General features: G+C 46.6%; 1 protein-coding gene across 1 annotated transcript in view; it reads left to right on the top strand.

Moving 5' to 3' along the window:
* CORO2A (coronin, actin binding protein, 2A) overlaps window positions 1–20,997 on the top strand; it is a gene marked incomplete at its 3' end in the record, with an annotated part of 61,480 nt that extends 40,483 nt beyond the window's left edge. Inside the window, exons 2-10 of the mRNA XM_014959212.1 lie at window positions 3,183–3,383; window positions 8,577–8,693; window positions 14,600–14,749; window positions 15,300–15,479; window positions 16,151–16,267; window positions 17,267–17,371; window positions 17,696–17,792; window positions 19,634–19,746; window positions 20,860–20,997. Of these exons, the coding sequence (XP_014814698.1) occupies window positions 3,183–3,383; window positions 8,577–8,693; window positions 14,600–14,749; window positions 15,300–15,479; window positions 16,151–16,267; window positions 17,267–17,371; window positions 17,696–17,792; window positions 19,634–19,746; window positions 20,860–20,997 (1,218 nt within the window). The remainder of the gene's footprint in view (window positions 1–3,182; window positions 3,384–8,576; window positions 8,694–14,599; window positions 14,750–15,299; window positions 15,480–16,150; window positions 16,268–17,266; window positions 17,372–17,695; window positions 17,793–19,633; window positions 19,747–20,859) is intronic.
* Between the last annotated feature and the right edge of the window lie 811 nt (window positions 20,998–21,808).

The following is a 21,808-nucleotide window of genomic DNA, read 5'->3' as shown; positions in this document are numbered from 1 at the left end:
CCCAGGAACAAATACAGCGTTGTGTCTAGCAGAACGAAGAGTGGAGGGCGGTCAAGATGGCTGCAGTACCAGATGAGGAGTGAATGAACCAACCCCTTCCTTCCAGGAAAGTAGAGGAAGGAGGAGGAAAAGTAGTGACTGGAATACCTGCTGCTTTATGAAAAAAACCAAGGAAGAGGCTTCCTTCTGTAGACTGAGACCCATTCTGTCCTGCCATGCAAGCGCAGGAGCTGAGCGAAGAGGTTGGGCCAGGATCTGCTGGTGGAAAAAGCACTACCAGTGGCCTATGACTGGTTCCTACATTGTCCTAACAGCAGTGGGAGGGCAGATCTGGTCAAGCTGCCTGAAGGCAGACTGCACCAGGGACCTGCTCAGGGGATAAGGGTTTCTGTCCTCCCTTTAGTACCTGTACACCCACCTACCCATTCGGTATTGGTCCTCTATTTATCTACAACACAGCATTTGGTTGTAGATCTCTGGTGGAGAACTTCTAGGAATGATGACCTCTTTCCTCGGCAAGGATCTTCTTGTAGGCTCCGTAGCTGGCACTGTCTGAGAGCTAGGATCTGCCAGAGCCCCGGCCGTGCTGTTCTTGTTAACAGCCAGCTGGAAAATCATCTCTTGCTGAGGAACCACATCTTACCAGCTGCACAGCCTGTAGCAGACAGGCTGTACACACAGGGGCTGATTCTACCCAGTGAAGATGTGTCCTGGTTGGAGGTAAAACAGAACCAATTTTCTTGCAAGTAATTTCAGTTAAGTCTCTTCTCAATAACAGCATTCTCGGAAATTGATGGCATATTTTTCACACGGTATCCACTTCTGGCAGGTAAGGGCTGATGTTTGCAGCAAATACTAAGGAACAGGATGCAGAGGGGCTCTTGCTTATACTTATTGCTGTAACAACCAACACCAGCTAATTTCTTTATTTGCCACTTTGGAGGGTCAGAAATGGAAAAGCGCAGAGGGGTCCCACCTGCAGGGAGGAGCAGACAGGACAGGTGACCCAAAACTGACCAACAGGGTATTCCATCCCATCTGCCCCATGCTCAGTATAAGCAAAGGGGTCAGTCTCCTTCTTAAGTGGTCAGCATCCGAGGTAGTTTGTATGGGATGTCAGTATTTTGCTCTGTGTTCCTCCACTCCGTAGGAGTGATATCACAGTAATGAATATCTCCTGTGTGCGTGGTGACTCCTTTCTGCAGAGCAGTCTTGAACCTCCAGACCACATACTCTCTCCCACTTCAAGAGCAGTTTAGCTAGAGGTTCCTTGGAACCAGGCAGTTAATTTCCTTTTGGAAAGATAATGTTCTTGCTATAGGAAGGAGCTGCGCATCCAAACAATATAGTGATTTTTTTTTCCTGTTGGGACTAAACCTAACCACTAAAGCTGTAATGAGCACAAAGCTGCTTGAGAACACTGTGCTTCTGGGGCTGTTTGAGGAGCTAGCCAATTGCATATAACCTCAGCTTTCCTTCTGCCTGTCCACATCCCTTCTTCCAAGATTATCTTCCCAGGGTCGCTGCTTTATTTTTCAAATAACTTGCATTGCTTCATTTTTGTTTGGGATAGGCAGCTCTCACTGTATCACAGATCCTTTGTACCTGATGTTTTCTGCACAAGAAATTTAGTCAGCTAAGAATACGGACAAATGCAGGGTTAACACAGGTAAAACGTACCAAGGTAACAGTGAGCAACAAAAATGACTGTGAAAGCAACTGGTGATCCGCCAGGACTGATTTTTAATAGGCATGTGTATTTGTCCAAGGTGGGTTTGGCTCTGAGCTGTGTCAGTAGATTGGGAGGAGGCAGGGAATTGAACAGAGCTTGCATCCTAGCGCTATTCACAGCCCAAATCTTCCAGTGTGACGTGGGATGTGAGCTTTCTGGATCTTGGTGTTGATGGGTGCTTGTAAACCTCCAGTTTGACTGCCCCGTATCACGCAATATGGATTCCTAGCATTTAATAGTTGTTCCAGGAGGATGCAATACTGTGCCAGCAGCAAGTACGTTTTGGTTTAGGGCGGCTCAGACCCCTGCTCGTCAGGTGGTGATGCACGTGGCTCCCTGCTATTGTGTGCATGCTTCCCTTCAGACGCTTACCCATGTGAGTGAGCAGTCTAAGTCTTGCTGTAACTCAAAGGCTGCTTGTCTGAGCTCCCCTCTCAACTGTTGCTGATCCAGCATTACTGATATTAGCTATTCACCGAGGGCACATTAAACAGATTGATACAGGGCAAAACCAAGCCCTGCCCTAGTTTTTGCCCATACTCCCAGCTGATTATGTGGGGCTCTCTTTCACCCATAACCTTCTTGGTTGATCTGCAGTTCTTTTCCTTTGGGCAGTAGGATCTTCTCACCATCCCCGCCATGTGCCTTTTACTGTCTAGGTCTTGTGGAAAATGCAGGGGTTAATAGTCTGAATTGCCTTTTCTGCCCAACACTGGTAGTTGGCTATTTGGAATCGGTTGCAACAGTTCCATTCAGCTTCACTGCTCTCTGTGGGAAGGGATTCTTGTGTCTAGCATGCTTTATGTATCCCATTTAAACACCGTTTAAAATGCAGTCTGTCAGAGTGCTGTGGTGCAGTTATAAACCAGACATGCGGAACGTCATTGTTAGTGGAGAAAAAAACACAAGAAGTGACTGTAACTATTTCTATGATCTGGCAAACCTCTTTTTTTCCCCCTCCTGCGAGCAAAATTTAGGCTGGTTTTTGGTTCTGAACCACCTCAGGGCTAAATGAAGCATGTGTCCAGACTGGCTCCTTCACTCTTCATCTTTCAGGCTTTCCTCAACCATGATGCCATATCTTTTATTCTTCCTGAGGTCTGTGCTACTGGGATTCATCTCCTCTTAAACTTAGTGCCATGTGGCCCTGCCCCGGCAACAGGGACTGCTGATGCTTGCCCAACCCAGCTGGCTGGTGTTGGAGAGAGATGTCTTCTCTCCCTTGCGCTGTCTGCTTTCCATCAGAGATGTGTGATGGGTGCCGAGACAGGTCATGCCAAAGGGGTGAAGGCCAGCAGAGAAAAACGTGGCTGCTGCTTGCTGGCTGAGGGCTGCTGTGAGGAGCCCAAGTCGGGAGGGAGAGCTTGGGGAGAGAGGAGCAGGGATAGGGGTCTGCAACCTTGCTGGGACGGCTGGTTCCTTATGTCATGGCGTGTTTCTCCCCTTGCAGATGTCGTGGCACCCGCAGTACCGCAGCTCCAAGTTCCGCCACGTGTATGGTAAAGCCGCCAGCAAGGACAAGTGCTACGACTGCGTGCCCATCACCCGCAACGTCCATGACAACCACTTCTGTGCTGTGAACCCCCACTTCATTGCGGTGGTGACCGAGTGCGCGGGCGGGGGGGCCTTCCTCGTCATTCCCATCCACCAGGTGAGCTCTGCCCAGGCCAGCTGGCTTTCATGAGCGTGTCGAGAGGCTGGAGGAGAGCTGGGCTTTCTAGGGAGCTAGATTGCACAGGTGATAGTCAGCTAATGCTGAATTTGCTGGAATTGCAAAATGATGGAAGGGCCCCCAGAGCCCTGGCAGGTGATTCTTAGGATGCGTTTACTCTTATGTCTTACTTTGCTACTTGCAGTTTTTTAACACCTTCCTTCATTTCCTATCTAATTTGCCTTTCTTGTATAATCAGCAGGAACTGTGTTGCTCAGATATTTGTCTCCTAGGAGAAATTGCAAATAAAAAAGCAGTTAGTAGATACAGAGGGCAAAAACTGAAGGGTGCTTTAGTGGCAGGGCTTCAGCTGTGACCAAAGGAGAATATACTATGTTTTGCTCTACCTCTCCTTTGTGGAAGAATGGAGACACAGTTATCAGGCAATGAAGCTCTTAAGCTTCAAGCACTGATACTGGAAAAGCTTCCCTTTCAGAAACAAATCCCATGTTTATGGGTTTTGATGACTTACGGATCTGATGAGAGGGAGAAGCTGGCTGTCTGATGTTTATTGCTTCAGAAAAATTAGGCATGCACTAATGTGGATTAATGTCAATATAAGATTATGAGCTCTCTGGAATCAGGGCAGAACAGATGAAAGGCAAAAGTTCAGCCTTTAATTAAAAGTTAATTGATGGTGTTACTGCAATGTCACTTTTTCAATGTATATTTGCTAAGGATGAAAGTGAACTGGCTATGCTTGAAGAACCTAGCACAGTTCCCGGCCCTTCTAGACTTTGTTTATTCAGCTCCTTCAGTGCTGGTGCTCTTCAGAGACAGTCCTTCTAAAGTTAACCACTACCTTGTTTTTCTTGACTGAGTCACTTCTGCCCCCTCGACCATGATCAGTTGAGGCTGAAGAACTTGTCTTTATCACAGGGCTGCATCTCTAAGCAGGCAGCTGGTGACTGTGGGACATGGGGTGGGACTCGGCTCTCAAAGAGTTGGCAAAACGGGCTGAAGGTGCTTGCACTGCTTACTATTAATTCTTCTATTCTCACCTCTTCTCTGCTTGGCTAGTCTTTAGTAGCAGTTCTTCCATTCTTAACACCTGCTCAGATACTCCACCCAGATTTGAAATGCTGCTTGCAGAAGTCAAAGGCAAGGTAGAACTGGAAGATACACAAAAGGATAATTAAAGTACGTCAATGAAAATGTGAAATTGCTTTCATGTGAGGAAAGACTTTGTGGGTAAGGCCTCAATGAGTCTGGGAAAAAATGACAAATAAGCGAAATATATAAAACTGTGAAGAGCGTGGTGAAGAAGTGTAAGGAGCAATTCTTCTGGATTTGTGTAGTGAAGGGTATCCAGGAGACCAGGGAGCAAACTGTCAGCAGCAGATGTGAATGCTTCTGGAGTTCACATGTGGAGCTCACTGCTGTGAATGTTGATGAGCCCAGAAGAATTAAGGGGTTCAAATCAGGGTGGAGTTATTGAGAGGGGTTGGTTTATGAACAGTATTTGTTCAGATGCGGGTCCCCTAGTTCAGGAAATCCCCTGAGGGTTGACCTGTGGTGGTGGATCATGGAAAGGATCTGTAAGTGCTGGGCTTCATACAGCTGTTCTCCGAATACCTATTCCTGACCCATCATGATGGGGGGAGAGCTGCCTCGGCCACCCACAGAAAGGAGTTCCCCGAGTCTGAGGGTTGTTACACTGGTTACTTTTTTTATCATTATATACTTCCAAGCTGGTGCCACCTGGTGAAAAGTGACTGCTTTCAACTTGTGCTCCTGGTGGTGGTATTTGTGGCTACCACCCACTCCCGTGGTGGTGACCCATGGTAGACAGTCTGCTGGGCTCTTGGCCTGTCCCCAGGCCTGCCAGGGCACCAAAGGCAGCCTGGTCTGGAGACTTGTGCCTAGGGCAGTATTGCCCTCTCAGGATGGACAGCTGATCTGTGGTTACTTTTGACTGGATTCACCGGGAGCAGCCACATTCCAAGCATGCCATAGTGTGGAGGAAAAGCTCAAGAGCCAGAAGGTGTGTAGTGAAAGCGATAGATGGTAGCCAGGACAGGGAAGGCTGCGCTTTCTTGGGGGGCTGAATAACCTGCTCGGGGAGCTGCTTTTGGCCCCGCCATCCTTTTTTGAGTTCATTCTGGGTGTGCTGCTGGAGGGGCTGCTTGCCTCAGGACATGCTCGAGTGCAGGCTCAGCCTTGCTCTGTTTAGCTGTGCCTTTTGGCTTGTTTGTTGTGCTCCTCTCCTGCTGAGTCGTGGACACCAAGCTGTCTCATCTCTCCTTGAATAGATACCACTTCTTGCCTTCTGCACCATTCTTCTCTGAGTGCCCAGGTGTGAGGTGGGGTTGAGAGTAGCAGGGGTTGTGTAGGAGAGGAGCTTTTTGCCATAGATATCCACCTTTGAGCAGGCCTTTGCATTCAACCTGAAGAGGAGTTAGTTGAATATTTGCCACTGCTTGGAGAATGGTCTTCTCTTGCCGGATGTGTCAGTTAGGTCCTCATGAAGGAGTGACGTTGATGCCAACTGGGTGGAACAGCACCACATCTCACCAGGGAGGGAAGTGGCTGTGGCCCTGGGGGCTGCCTGGTGCCCAGAACAGACTTGGGTGCCATCGTAAATCTAGCACGTCTGAGGAGACATGGGCTCGGTGACTCTGGGAGATGAGCTGCTTTTGCACGGGGTGGCCTGGGTGTAGGTTGCTGTCTGACACAGATGTGTTGGGGGAAGCACATGAATCGCATTCCAAGGAAGAGAGAAATGTCTCTTTTGCTGTGGCCTTCCTTTCAAAGACAAAGGTCTACCTTTTTCCTTCTCCGATGCCCAGAGGCATCGGTTGAGGCTGCATATGTCTCTTCCTTTGCAGCATAAAGCAAAGGGATAGCAAAATGAGAACAAAGGGAGAGACAGGGAAGACATTTGTGTCTGAGTCCTTGCAGCCTCCCGCCTTTCAATGTGCCAGCAGCAGGTGTGAAAGGGAGGACATCTGTGGTTGTCTAGACCTAGACACAAACCCAACTCCCTTCTTTCTGGGGGCAAGAGCTATGAAATGAGGTTCAACCTGTGATGACCCCAGTGGTGCCGCATGTGAGTGCTGCACTGCGTTGTGGTGACACTGGAGAACATCTGAGAGGGGGGGTATTCCGCCCTGTGCAAATCTGCTGGGAGAGTTTTAACAGCTGTCCCATTAGGGGTGTTTTTTTGTCAAGGAAATTCGAGCTTGGCTACTTTTCAAAAAACATGGGAGTTTAGAAAGTGAGTGGTTGAAAAATTGCCCATTTTCAAGCCCTGCAAATAACTGTGGAAGTCAGGTACGTCTGCATGAATGACAACACACCTAGTTACTGAAACAGTTTTTGGTCTGTGGAATGAAATGTCCCCTGAACATGACGACCTTTCCTTCCCCATGCAGATGTGCACCTGAGTCTAACAGCCCTGCCTGTCACGTCTGCTTGTTGGCAGCCAGGAGGTTCATGTGCAGTGGGTCCTGCTCTGTCCCAGGGCTGCAGAGTTGAATTGGGGAAAGGTGGGGTTGGTGGCCGGGAGGACAAGGGCTCCTTCTCCAGGGCCAGCTGAGCCTGCTGGGGACGTGGGGGTGGGAGAGCCTTGCGGGATGGGGCAGGCAAAGCAGGCTCGGGGCAGCCTGGGAGTCTCCCAAACGGAGCGGGGAGCAGACAGGCAGCCAGCTCTGGGAGGGGACGGAGTTCCCATAGGGATCAAGGGATCCCTGTGGAGCTGGCTGCCCGGCCCATTGAGTTGCCAGCTTGAAACCAAGCCCTGGAGCCTACAAAAGGACACCGTAGGCGGGGGAACGCTGCTTATTAAAGGCCTTTTATCTCTTCTGCCTTCCCAAGTCACTTTGCATTGTCGCTGTTATAAAAGGGAATTGTTTTAGGCTGTAGTCTAAAAAAGCACAGTCTTTTACATTTCAAAGCCCTCTGGGTGTTCAGTTTAAAGCAGGTTAGTCCCAGCCTATGTGACAAACTTTCCAGTGAAGCCAGAATAGTTGCATATTGTGTCCTGTTCTGCATTCAAAACCGTACAAATTTTCAAGGCTGGGAAAATGACGTCCTAGCTACATCCAGGTTAGAGCCAGCACTGATTTCCTTGTGCTGTGCTCTCCTAAGGCCCACCTCTGCAGAGCTGCAGGGAGTACACCAACAGAAGTGTGTGCTTTCCAGGAGAGCACGCATTTGCATTCATTTTGATTTATAGTTCTTCCAGGTGGGATAAAAGTAAGCAGGTAAGCATCACCACCTTGCCACCACGTCTCTCTCCTTAGGTGGCTGACCTTTGGACAGATGTCTGGGTTGCAAAGTGCTTCATGGAGCTCCCTATACTTCTTCTACTCCTGACAGGGAGAAGCAAGCGCTGCTCCAATGTTGAATTATCCAGCACCCTTCCTAGCACATAATAAATACACTTGGTAGCAGAGACTGAGCCTGCAGAATGGGTTTATCCTGGTGCGACACAGCCCCCGTGTGGCACAAGGCCCTCGGTACTTAGTGCACTTTGTGCCGGATTTTTACCAGTGAAGATACTGTCCAATCATGGTAATTTTCTGGGGAGCCGGGGGTGAGGAGTCCAGAATGCTGATTGAATCCGGTTAATGGCTGGATTTGAACACCATGAGAAAAAAAACAGATAGCTTGTTGAAAGAAAAATCACATTTGTAATTTGTGTCACAAATGTCTTTTTGCTTAAAAAATGAAATGAATGCCAGTGATAGGGCTAAAAAATAAAAGCTAACCCATACTTTTTTCCTGCTTATAGGAAATACCTTCTGAAAGAGATTCTGGGTTTGTTTTCCTCAAGATCTTTAAAAAAATGTGGAAGATTTAACTAATTTGTGTTTACCCTCTTAAGTTTTATTCTGGTGTCTGGACCAAATACTGTCTTCTAACTTCAGCAGTCTTGCTGCATGTGTACAGATTTCTTGATAGTGGTGTGTACGCTTTCCTTTCTTTTCAATGGTATCATGAAGACTTACCTTGCAGGTAAGTCTTGCAGGGACAGCAAAACCCTGTTCTCAACAGATAGAGAGCACCCAGGGCATTTGGAGCATAACAAGCAGAAAGAGGTTTCTTGCTGGAGCTGGCTCTGATGTTCCTTGAAAATTTCCTGTAGTTCCATGGCTCACCTTAGGTTTGATAATATTTGGTTTTTTCCAGACAGGCAAGCTCGACCCACATTATCCCAGAATATGTGGGCATAAAGGGAATGTTCTGGACATCAAGTGGAACCCGTTCAATGACTTTGTCATAGCTTCATGTTCAGAAGATGCCACAGTAAGTTTACCAACTTCTACTCTGCGTTATTACCTGGCTAATGTGCTTTTTGGGAAAAGAAATAAAAAAGAAAACAAAAGGCCTATGCATGACATGTGAAAGTATATATATATATTTATAAAAATTCAGGTAAGAGTAAGAATCCTCTGAGGTCAGACCTGTGTGATCCCTTCCAAATGATGAACCAGAGTCAGTGTGAGGAGGAAGATCTGTTTTGTGGGAGCTTGCATCTTCTTGGGTGTGTTTACATGAGAAAAACAGAATATGAATTTATAATGGAATGACTATTCAAGTTTAATCACTGTGAAACTCTTCCTTTACTTTAGAATAAAAGCTTCAACAAAACACAGTCTGGAATTTCAGATTAATTCCCTGCAGAGCAAGTTTGAGCTTGTTCCGGCACTCAGTTGCTCTGTAAAGTCATGCAGGATCAGTTTTGGGGTAGCTGAGGAGTCTGTGTCATGCTATTCTGCAAAAGGCATAAATGAAAATGAACATAAAAAAATGAGCATTTTCCTACTGAAATTGCAGAAGGACTCCAGAGATGCAAAGGTTCATGCTCATGCAAACCTATAAAAAAGTACTGGATACGTCACATCCAGTCAATAGGCAATAAGTGGTTTGGCTGAGGTTAGTATAATTAAGATGCAGTCACATATTTTACTTTAGTGAAGGTACAAGCTAGTTATTAGGAACTGAAAGATTCAATTAATGTTTATAAGGGACAGTTTAGCCCATATCTACCCATTGAAAGGTTGCTTTCCTCGTCCTGTCAAAAGTGTGATGTTGAATTCTATGGTAGTGAGGACACCTGACTAACTACTGTGCTCTTTTCCAGACATCCCAGAAACATTTTCTCCCACTGGGTATAATCATCCTCTACCACACAGCGTAGTGGAAGTTTTCCTTGTTGTTTCCTCCGGCCCTGGCTTGGTGAACATCCTCTGCCATTTCAGCTCTGCCAAAAATCACTGGAAATCGAGGATCTTTGAGTTGTCCTTCCTGTTTAGTGACTTGCCTTTGCTTCTTTGGATATTCATGTCTTTTTTGAAGGCTTCTTTCAGTTTCTGGGCTGCCTATGAGCAACCTGTATGCTAGGTTTTCATGCTGTCTCAGAAAGGACTTGCGGCAGGAAGTCACCACCATGACCTCTCTTTTGAGCCTCTGATGAGGAATGAACCCCAGCTTCGAAGCTTCCTGCTGTAGTTACAGAATCACAGAACTGTTTGTGCTGGAGCTTAGGCGGTCTCTCTACCTCTGCCTCCACCTCCTATGCAGGTCTGTGGACCTGAGTCTTGAAAATCTCCAGGTAAGAGTAAGAATCCTCTGAGGTCAGACCTGTGTGATCCCTTCCAAATGATGAACCAGAGTCAGTGTGAGGAGGAAGATCTGTTTTGTGGGAGCTTGCATCTTCTTGGGTGTGTTTACATGAGAAAAACAGAATATGAATTTATAATGGAATGACTATTCAAGTTTAATCACTGTGAAACTCTTCCTTTACTTTAGAATAAAAGCTTCAACAAAACACAGTCTGGAATTTCAGATTAATTCCCTGCAGAGCAAGTTTGAGCTTGTTCCGGCACTCAGTTGCTCTGTAAAGTCATGCAGGATCAGTTTTGGGGTAGCTGAGGAGTCTGTGTCATGCTATTCTGCAAAAGGCATAAATGAAAATGAACATAAAAAAATGAGCATTTTCCTACTGAAATTGCAGAAGGACTCCAGAGATGCAAAGGTTCATGCTCATGCAAACCTATAAAAAAGTACTGGATACGTCACATCCAGTCAATAGGCAATAAGTGGTTTGGCTGAGGTTAGTATAATTAAGATGCAGTCACATATTTTACTTTAGTGAAGGTACAAGCTAGTTATTAGGAACTGAAAGATTCAATTAATGTTTATAAGGGACAGTTTAGCCCATATCTACCCATTGAAAGGTTGCTTTCCTCGTCCTGTCAAAAGTGTGATGTTGAATTCTATGGTAGTGAGGACACCTGACTAACTACTGTGCTCTTTTCCAGACATCCCAGAAACATTTTCTCCCACTGGGTATAATCATCCTCTACCACACAGCGTAGTGGAAGTTTTCCTTGTTGTTTCCTCCGGCCCTGGCTTGGTGAACATCCTCTGCCATTTCAGCTCTGCCAAAAATCACTGGAAATCGAGGATCTTTGAGTTGTCCTTCCTGTTTAGTGACTTGCCTTTGCTTCTTTGGATATTCATGTCTTTTTTGAAGGCTTCTTTCAGTTTCTGGGCTGCCTATGAGCAACCTGTATGCTAGGTTTTCATGCTGTCTCAGAAAGGACTTGCGGCAGGAAGTCACCACCATGACCTCTCTTTTGAGCCTCTGATGAGGAATGAACCCCAGCTTCGAAGCTTCCTGCTGTAGTTACAGAATCACAGAACTGTTTGTGCTGGAGCTTAGGCGGTCTCTCTACCTCTGCCTCCACCTCCTATGCAGGTCTGTGGACCTGAGTCTTGAAAATCTCCAGGGATGGAGGTTTTACCACCTCTCTGGGTAACCTGTTCCTGTTCTTCACCGCTCCCATGGAGAAATTTTTTTCCTTCAGAACCTCCCCAGTGTAGTTAGTGACTACTGTATCCTGTCCTCCCACCCTGCACTTCAAGACAGCTTGGCTTTCTTTTCTCTGTAATATTGTAAGCATTGAAGGCTTCCATCAGATCACCCTGAAGCTGTCTCCTCTCCAGGGTGATCAAGGCCATCTCCTTCAGCTTCTCCTCACACAGCATTCTCCTTCTGAGCATCTTGGTGGCCTCCAGTGGACTCACTTAAGTTTATCAGCACCTTTCTTGCACTGGGAGGTGCAAAACTGGATGTAGTATTCAAGCTGTTGTTTAATGATTGCTGAGTAAAGCGGAAAATCGCTTCCATTGATTTAATGGCGACCTTCATGTTGTCCCAGACCAGGACGTTGCTAGCTTTCATTCCTGCTAGGGGATGCTGCTGGGTCATATTTGTTCTATTGTCCACCAGAACCCTGAAATCTATGCAGAAGAGCTGGTCTCTGTCAGCTTTCTTTTCCAATTTCCTACTGAAACTTGGCACTGAATCATCCTCCAGGCTAAAGAATGGGAACGCTGAGCTTGGCGCTGGTCTCAGCATCAGAACTTGTTCTGAGAAGTATTGCTGTTTGTGATTGTACTCTCTTTTTTGGTGCTGCCTTCTCATCATCCTCCTGGCACCAGGAAATGGGATCTCAGGTGTTCCCTGCACAGTGATACAGTGTAGGGACATCCCCGCTAAGTAGTGAGGACAGTAGAGTGTGTTTCTTAGTGTAACTGTCTTTTCTTATACCTGGTAGCTAGAACTGGTCACTTAGGTGAGGTCACTAAGGTCACTTAGTCCAAGCCCTGCTTAAAGCAGGCCAGTAGAATCATATTGCTCCAAGCCTTGTCCAGATGAGTTGGGAAAATCTCCAAGGCTGCAGATCTCATGGCCTCACTGGACCCTTTTTCCAGGGGTTGAGTACCCTTCTGAAAAATTGGGATCCTCTGATCTCCAAGGAGTGCCTATATTGCCATTTGTGTTCATTGCCTTTGGTGCTCTCCTTGTGCACTTCCAAAGAGTCTGGCTCCATCTTGTCTGTGCGTTCTGCAATGTTGTTGAAGGGTAGGCCGAAGACCTCACCTTTGCCTTCTCCCTCCTGGACTAAACAATTTTTTTTCTTTCCAGCTCTCTTCAGGTTTGCTGTGCTCCTGTCCGCTTCTCATCTTAGTGGTGCTGCTGTTGGACTCACTCCATGGGGTCAACATCTGTTATGTCCTGGCCTGTACTGGAGAGCTCAGATTAGACATACTGTTGGGACCTCTCCATAGCAATAATTTACCCTAAGAGAAGTCTGAGGAAGTTTTTGGGGTCCCAGAGGTATCCACCACTTCCACTGCACTGGACATTAGAGCCAAAGCCTTCTTTGCAGTCTGTTGTTAAAGGCCTGATGCTCTCTGCCATTTCTGAGCATTAACATATGCCACTGTTCTGGCTTGAGTGCAAGGATGTATCTGATTGCTCTTACTGGGCTGGGTCTCCCTGGAACTTCTGAGGAAGGCCACGTGCTTCTTTGAAGATGGTGGAAATTTCCCATCACGCACATTCCTCAGAATTTTCTTGGCTGTTAACCAGCCTTTCTGCAGATTGCCTTGGTGGCAGCACACCTATCTCTTGTGGATATAGCTGAAGCACATAGAGTGGTACTTTTGGGCACAGGAGGTAATGGATGGTCTCTATGAACACGCCGTGCCCTTTCCAGTTCACACTGCTGCTTCAGGCAGGCTAAGGCTGAGGCCAATGCAAGTGGCCAGGGGCTGAGAGTTTTAACAGTACAGGGAGAGATCTTATCCTCATAACCCTTCTGTTCCTTTTGGCAAATCATCAGGCATGTATGAATTCAGCTTGCTGAAGATCTCCCCCATGGTTAGAGGGACAAGTCTGTGCCTTTCACTTTGCTTTGTCAGGTTTTCTTCAAGGTGTAGCAGGGTAAACAGCTCATGGATTGTTTCTGCTTGGCTTGGGGGGTCTGGCTCCTGGCTGCTTCTCCTGTACACTAAGCACTGGCAGTTTCTGCCATTTAATGCATCCTGCAATTCCAGCCAGGGTCTTTTCCCTGCTTTTACCACCAACCATTTCATAGCATGGGGAGTGAACGGCTCATTCTAAGCAGTTTTTCTCAGTGTGAACACAACCTATTTTTCCCTTTCCTACTCTCTCAGCCCCATTCCTTTAGCGGTAGCTGTTGAAGCTGTAGGGTGTGCTGCTTTCTCTTACTGCTTCAGAAGTTCACCTGGAGGTTACAGGACCTCACAGTCTTTAGGTATCTGAAGGGCTTGATTCCTCAGAGAAGAGTGCTCTTGATCTTTCCCAGCAGGTCTGGGAATTTGTGCCTCTCCTTCTTTGGCTTAGAAAGGTGTGACCGTCGTCAGCCAAACAGTAGGAGACTTGGGCAGGTATGGCTAATTTCCACAAACTATCTGCTTCAGATACCATTTCCCTTTTGCTTCAAATTACACCCTAGAAAAATCATTACAAGCATAGTAATTTTCACTGAACCAAAGGGTTAAGCATCTTTTAGCATTCTAAATACTTTTGCTTCTAGGGTTAGTGTGAGAAAGACTCCTTCATTTTACTTGCATACATTCAGCCCCTTTTGCAGGTTTCCTCTGTTGTCTTCTTCCACCCCAGGACAACAGATGTCTTCATGCAGCATCCTCCTAGAAGAACACAGGGCTGCAGGTAGACCTCTTAGGAGGCAGCGCGCTCCTAGTGTTGAATGACTTCAGTGTGGTGCTGCCCAGTCTCTCTGCTCAGGGCATCTCCTGTGTGGTCACCTGGATGCTTTTTTGTGTACTTTGACAAATGGCTGTCTCATTTGCCAAATCTTCAGCACTGATGCAATTCTCTATGGGATAAACAGTACTATGGCTGTGATCTCACCAGTGGAGTTCTCACTTCTTTTACCAGGTAGTGTTGAGTGGATGAATTGCTTGGATCAGTCACTGTTATCATATCTTCTGGGACTCTTTGCTGAGGTTTTTTTTTAGATTTGCTTGTTCCTGCTCAAAGTTTGTTAGGAGGCAAGGTCAGCAAGATCTGTGGTTTGCGTCTTCCCTGTGGGAATAACTTTTCATAATTGTGCTAACAGCTTGGCCAGGTGTAAGGGTTGAATTGCCCAGTTAAAATAAATTGGTATAACTGCCGGCTAACGATAGAGGGTAAAGAGGAGTCTTCAGGCCCACAGAAGAGTAGAGATACTCATTTAAAAGACTTGCTGTCAGTAAAGCCAGGAGCATTCCTATTCACTACCAAGGGAATAATAATACCAAGAGAATAATAGTTAAATTCCAATTAGCTTCTTCGTCAGGAATCTCATAAAGACTCATCCTGTGCCATTCAGGTTAAAATCTGGGACATCCCCAAGCACTTGCTAACAAAAAATATTACCAGTCCGAAGAAGGAACTTATTGGGCACGCTCGAAGAGTGGGCCTCATTGAATGGCATCCCACGGCTAATAACATCCTCTTCAGCTCTGGCTATGACTACAAGGTGAGTCTGTTCTCTGTGGAGTTGTCTTCCTGCAACACCCTGTTCGACAGTGTGTTTTGAAATTTGTTTTAATTTCAAGCTGTAAAATAATACTAAATAGTTCAGAAACCTTCAGGGGGAAATTCTGTGGTGACCCCAAAGGCAAAAGGACATTGCTACAAGTTCAAAAGGACTTGCAAATTTTCTGGTTTTCTGATGAACTGCGGTCTACTTTGCCCTTTTCCTTTACTGGATTGGATACAGTATGCAATGCACTTTTGTTTGGCTTCATTCTTACGCTAGTGCAAATATCTGCACTGAGGCTGGTCATTTTTATGTATAAAATATGGTTGAAAAGGAAATTAGAATATTGGACATTCTGAGCAGACACTGTGCCCCTAGTAAGTGCCAGGAATTATTTTAAATGCTGGTGAACAGCCACATATGATGGTAAGACATAAATGTGTAGAGAAGAGAGGAAGAAGTGGGTAAACTTCTTCTATAGGGTAAACAAAGTCCCCAGTTGGTCAGGCAGCAAAGGGCTGATTTTTTTTTTTTTCTTTTGCTCCAGATAATGATCTGGAACCTTGACACCAAGGAGGCTGTCATCTCGAATCCTGTGAAGATCCTTGATGCTCACAAAGATGTGGTGCTCTCCATGTCATTCAACACGGATGGCAGTCTTCTTGCCACAGCCTGCAGAGACAGAAAGATACGTCTGATAGACCCGCGTGCAGGAACAGTTCTACAAGTAGGTTGGGTTCAGAGGTTTGTGGTCCAGCCGATCTCACCCCTTGGAGTGTTTCTGGGTAGTGTCTTCTGGGTAGTCTCATTGCCATTAAAGAAGACAAGGCAGCAGATGGTGCTATTGCCTTCTACTTTTTGTGGAACACTTACTACTGTTGAAAACAGGCTTCCTGCATCTTGCTGTCATGCTCCTTGCTCACTGAAACTGTTCTTGAAGTGCACTGTTTTCATAGCTCCCTCCTGCAGTCCTCTGTGGAATGCCTTGGGAAGGCTTATAGAGATCAGGTGGACAGGTGGATGCAAGTGTGCATATATCCCAGTGCCAGGGTTGTTCTTGTTGCCTGTACTTTGTATCTGTTGGTAAGGTGAAGCTGACCACATTTTGTAGGTATGTGTGCAGATTTGTGTACACAGAAAAGTCCTGCTTACAACTAGTAGGGATTGCACTCTTGGAAATATGTGAATCAGCAGTTAGAGATTGACTGAGCTTTTGGGAATGGTCCTGAAGAGTTTGGGCCACCTCTAATGGGTCCCACAAAATCCTGCTCCCTGTAGTTCACCCAGGCTGAGCAGGTCTTTCAGATGGGACGGAATCAGAGGTCTCATGTAACATGAAATGTGGCTACGCAACAGGCGGTGTCTCTTACTCATGCAGTGTCCTTTCTCTTCCTACAGGAAGCCAGCTACAAGTCCCACAGAGTCAATAAAGTCTTGTTCCTTGGAAACATGAAAAAGCTGTTCTCTACTGGAACATCTCGGTGGAATAATAGGCAAATTGCATTATGGGATCAAGTGAGTTGGACCAGCGATCTTAACCATGCCAACTTCAGTTTTCTTGCTTTTACTGTCACTTTAACTTTTTCACCTGCAGAATACCAAATAATTGGTTTTTACAGCAGTTCAGAAGTGATCTGTTAAATTCTTAATAGGTGATATGTCTTATTGCTATGACACTGTTAACTGAGTATAAGTTTCTGAAGAAGCTCTCAAAGGTTTCAGCATAGAAATCCACCAGAACAAAGAGAATGCTGTGCCCACTACTAGAAGAAATAATTCAAAGGACCTTTGGGAAGAAATAATTCAAAGTCATGGTAACTGTGACTTAAAAGCAGCTCTTACTGGTCTTACTGGCAAATTGTTACTGGTAATGGAAAGAGAAATGCAGCCTACTCAGGTGAAGCCCTCAATGGAGAAAAAGATGTGGATGTTTTTGATTTCTGATGATTGCTGACAGTGGAGTATTGAGGTAGCACTTAGTGGTCATTTCTAAGACATGATCTCCTATCATTACGGCTGATAGACTTATGAAACCCAGCTCTCTACCCCTCTCCTCTGCAGTGACATGCTTTTTCTTTGTCAGCATCTCACTTTGTTCCTCCATGTCAACCAGCAGGACAATCTTCTGCCTCTTTGTTGTGCTGTCACCCTTTGTAGCAGACAAAGCTGGTAGACCAGCTCTACGTTTTGCCATTTGGCTGTGCTTGGACATGGCTTGGTTGCACATCTGAGAGGCAAAGCACTGTGCTGCTGTCTGAAGGCTTTCCACAAAGCTGAGCAGTGCTTTGACACACTGTGGGCCTCACATTAGGGTTTCACTGCCTTCAGAGCTGCCAGAGGAGCTCACCAAACTTAGTTTAAGAATAATGGGGCTCAGGGCAGCTGGGCATGGCCTAGGATCACTATAGAGCTGTGCTCACATGCTGCTGCTAGGTGGGGTTCAGATCAAGTGTCCCTGACTTGAGGTGACTGACTGGTGATCACAGCTGTCTCTCTTTCCCGTGTCCTGCCCAGAACGACCTTTCTGTGCCTTTACTGGAGGAGGACCTGGATGGCTCCTCGGGACTCCTGTTTCCCTTCTACGACTCAGACACACACATGCTTTACGTTGTGGGGAAGGTAAGTGCTTTCCATTTCAGCAAATGCTGGCCTGTCTGATTCTTCTCCCAGCCTGTGGTCAAAGGTGCTCCTGAAGTATGTTAATCTGATAGGGGGTGATGGCATGGGGCCTGAGGGTGCTGCAGCATCAGGCCACATTTTCCACTGCAGATGTATCACGTTTACTGTGGGGAGGTACATGCAAAGGAGCCTTCCTACAAAGGAATTTGGGAATAAGTACTTGGTTCATTCTTCACCCTGTGTAGCTTCTGGGGTCAGGCATTCCTCTCAGACCCTCCTTCTGAACAGCAGAGCCTGGCTTATGTTCATTTTCTTTGCCTTTAGGGTGATGGAAATATACGGTACTATGAGATAAGCCCTGAGAAACCATACCTGAACTACCTGATGGAGTATCGTTCTCATTTACCACAGAAGGGAATTGGTGAGTGGCAGTGTGTGTCTAATGCTACAAAAGCATAGCGACTGAGTCAGGTTGTCAGAGACTAGGACTACCCAAAATAACATGTAGAAAAGAGAACGGGTCAGATTCCAGTCTCCACCCTGGTTTAGGTGCACAGAAGTCAGCTTGGCCCAGGTCACCTATATATAACAGATGGTATTACAGGGTCACAGCTTGGAGAGGTCCCTTCTGACCAGCAGAGCGTGGGCTTTACCAGTCACTGCTGCATCCCCTCTCACATACCTGGTCAAGGTGGAAGGGAGGATAGTCTGCATTTAAAGACAAAGGATGCTCCTTGCTCTTTGTGAATCTGCTCCAAGATTTCTGGCATTCAACTCTGTTGACATTGTTTCCACTCTGGGATTTCCCTGGTAATGGGTGTTCCACATCTTAATGCCTTCACTTTTATCTCTTGCCTACCTTCTCCTGTATTGGCATTTCCCATTTAGAGATAGATCTGTTGTGATTAGGTTACAACAGGGATTAGGCCTTTCCTCCGTTGGAGACCCTTACTTATTAACCTGCCCACAAATTACTCACTGTTTAACTCATTTGAGCTATAGAATTTGGCTTTCAGCCCTCAGACGCAATTGGTAGTCTTTTCTTGAGCCTTCACCACTCTCTCCTGTAAGCCATATTCCTCTACAGACTGGTGTGGTTTTAGGACCATTTGCCACCCCTCTGCACTACCTGTGGACACTCCCATTCTTCCAGGACATTGGTACAGATATTTAGCAGCACTAGATTTTGTACTGTTATTGAAAAGGAATAAATTACTTAAAGCTTAGCTAGAAGATCTTTCCATTATTCAGCTTGTATAATCCTTCTCATGTGCAACATCCTGATTTTAATGTCATAGTCTCTTTAAAAATCATTCCATGAAAAGTAAGCGTACAAATGTTTTTGAAAGGCCTTAGTGAATCAAATCTACTTACCTAGCCTGATCTTTTCTGCTGCTCAAAAATACTGCTAAGGTTATTGCAGCGTAGTTTATTTCCCAATATTGCCAAAAAAACCCCCAATATAGAGGAGTGGAGTTTAAATTCACATTTAGATGAATGCATAATGTAAGGAGCAACAGTCCTTCACATAGGATCAATTAGTGAAGAATCCATTTAATGAATTAGAATCAATTTAATGAATGAAATGAAGTCATTGGGGATTAGTGAAAAACAAGATGTCTGTAGGACACTGTGAAGCAAGGTCTCCAAGAAGAGGCAATCTTTTTTGTTAAGGGAATTTACATGGTGGTAGGCTTTGGACTGTACAAGCTCATGGCAGAGAAATCCACTGAGGCTACCAGGTACTTAGAGACCTTGTGTGGCCAGTCCCTGAAACACAGATGGTGCTGTCTGACAGAGTAGATGTTCACACCCTGCTCACGCTCCATTCTGCTTTGGGACAGCGTTGTGGGGAGGATACTGGGCTGGAAGGGCTTTCAGCTTGACCCATGTAGCTATTCTAGTGTTGTTTATGTGTCCTGAAGTCCTTTCCTGCTGGTCCTGGTAGTCAAATCCTGTGGTATCGCTCCCCAGTTCTGCTCAGTCCAGGTAACTCTATTTGCAGCTCATCAGAGTGAATAAGAAACAGGAGGCTTAGCACAAGAACCAAAGACCTGTGGGTAGCTCCATGGCCTGACAGAAAAAAAAATAATTTAATCTTGTCATTTATGCCACTGAGCCAGTTTTTGATGCAGACTTCAGACCATGCTGCTGTGGATCTGATGCTGTGACTTCCGTTGTTTGGTGATGCTTTTTCCATGGTGAATGACATTAACTTTCCTAGGAGATGTATACTCTGTTTCTTTTATGCTATCCCACCAGGAATGATGCCAAAGAGAGGCCTTGAAGTGTCAGCTTGTGAGATTTTCCGTTTCTACAAACTGATCCCAACTAAAAGCCTGATTGAGCCCATCTCCATGATTGTGCCTCGGCGGGTAAGTTCACCTTAGGTCATGTTCACGTCTGGGACAAATATCAGTGAAGAAGAGGGCAGCCCCTCCTTTTTGTGACTCTGGGGACAGGAGATTAGGTAGAATAAGGAATTTTCTTTCTCCTCGTCTGAGGGACAAAGCTGGTCAGTTTGTAGGGCAGCCCTGACAACAAAGACTGGCTGGGTTAGTCAAGAGTTAGGTCTCTGTGTAATGGCCAGATTTCATAGGCATACTCACTGATCTGATCAGCTGGGGTTCAAGAAGGAGTATCTCTGACTGTCAGGTCAGCTAGCTGGCTGTAACCTTCCTCAGTTGGCTTGGCATAATGACGAAAGAGAGGGGTTGGGGATGATGTCGAGTGACATGAAGATCTCCTCATGGAAGGAAGAAGAATCACCCTGGGAAGAGAGGAATGATGGGTTCCCAAGTCTCTACCCAGTGGGTGCAGGTGTGTTACAGACAGTTGTTCTGCAGCATGTAAGACATTACCCATTGCACTTGAGAGTAAGTCTTAGAGCTGGTGGGGCTAGAGAATGACCCAAGTCATGAGTCTGTAACTAACCAAAGTAGCTCCCATGTGACTGTGTGAGTAAAGGTGCATTGTAATTGTCAGCACTGTGTCCTGTACTTCCAGAAGCACTGGAAGATACAAGTGCCTTGAATTCAAGGAAGCGGCAGAGCTAATGCTCATTGCAGCTACCAATTAGACGCGTTCCTCCAACATTATCTCCTTGGCCAATTTTTGTCAGCTGGTGATCAGCTGATGATTTGTGACCTGTGTGCATCATTCATATCCACTTCTTCATACTCAGGAACGCTGAGTTCACGAGAGTTGGGTTAGCCTGTGTCACCAGCCTCCCCCAGTTTGTTGTCTGGATGTGTAAAGGCCTTACTGGCAGGAACTAAAATAGGCCTTCAGATACAATTGTTCTGAGTTGGGGTGACGAGGAGAGAGGCTCAGGGCAGGTGAGAAGATTTTATGTATGTGCTGGTGAGTGCTCATGACACTCGTGTGCTGAGGTGGAACATACTTATTCTCTCCACCACAAACCAATATGGTCCCTGTAAGTTGAAACCTCACTAACATAGTGACTGAGGATTTCTGTTTACTTGCAGTCGGAGTCATACCAGGAAGACATCTACCCTTTGACCACAGGAGCCCAGCCAGCACTGACAGCACAGGAGTGGCTGAACGGAGTTAACAAAGGTCAGCACATGGAGCACTCCCCAGCCCTTCAGCTCCCCAGGGCTTGGGTAAGCTGCCACTGGCTCTCTGGCCTTTAACTGCCAGAGAAAGAGGAAGGGAGGAAAAGGAGAGACATAATTATGTCTGTGAGCTAAAGTAGTTTGGTGGCTGAAGTATTCACACTGTGAAGCAGAAGAGGTCGCTGGGTCCTTTGAGTCAGGGGCCTTCTTTTCCTCCTTCTGCCAAAGACCAGCTGCAGTCACCTGGGGGCTGTGGTCCTGTGGTGCTCAGACAAATGAGGGCAACGTATAAAGCTGCACAGGGGGTTTGCCGAAAGGGAAAAGAGTGAGGGAGGAGTTGAACCCTCCAACCCACTGCAGACCTTTCAGCAATGGTGCTAGAAGCATGGTGTCAACCACATGGAGGATAATAGGACTGCAGCCGGTCACAAACAGCCCTCCCTGGTTGTGGGAGTGAGCTTCCTTGTCCTTGTGCCCACAGCTGCTGCTTCCTTAACTCCTAGGTGCCAGTACCTTGTCCCATGCCTTCAGCCACCTACAGCTGCAGGCTCCCTCTTCCCAGCTCTGTTTCCCAGCCCCCTGCATCCTCCAGGGCTGCCCATCTCCCCAAGCCCTGCAGCCACGCTCATCTGTGCCCTTCAGCACCAGCCCTCTGGCTCACTGCCGTCCCCAGCCCTTTGCTTAGGGCAAGAGCAGCTGCAGGGTGCTGGTCCCATCCTTGGTTTCAGGGCTGGCCTCTGTGACCAGCTTTATGGAGTCAGCCTGCAACGTGCAGACGGGCCAGCGCAGCAGCGGGGGAGTGCACAGACCTGCCCATCCTTGGGGGTCTCCTCTCATTTGTTCCAGTGGTGCAGGGCAA

This window comes from Calidris pugnax, unplaced genomic scaffold (assembly GCF_001431845.1).
Source record: "Calidris pugnax isolate Ruff unplaced genomic scaffold, ASM143184v1 scaffold404, whole genome shotgun sequence".
NCBI classification, from domain to species: domain Eukaryota; kingdom Metazoa; phylum Chordata; class Aves; order Charadriiformes; family Scolopacidae; genus Calidris; species Calidris pugnax.
This window is presented reverse-complemented; position numbering and strand designations above follow the sequence as displayed.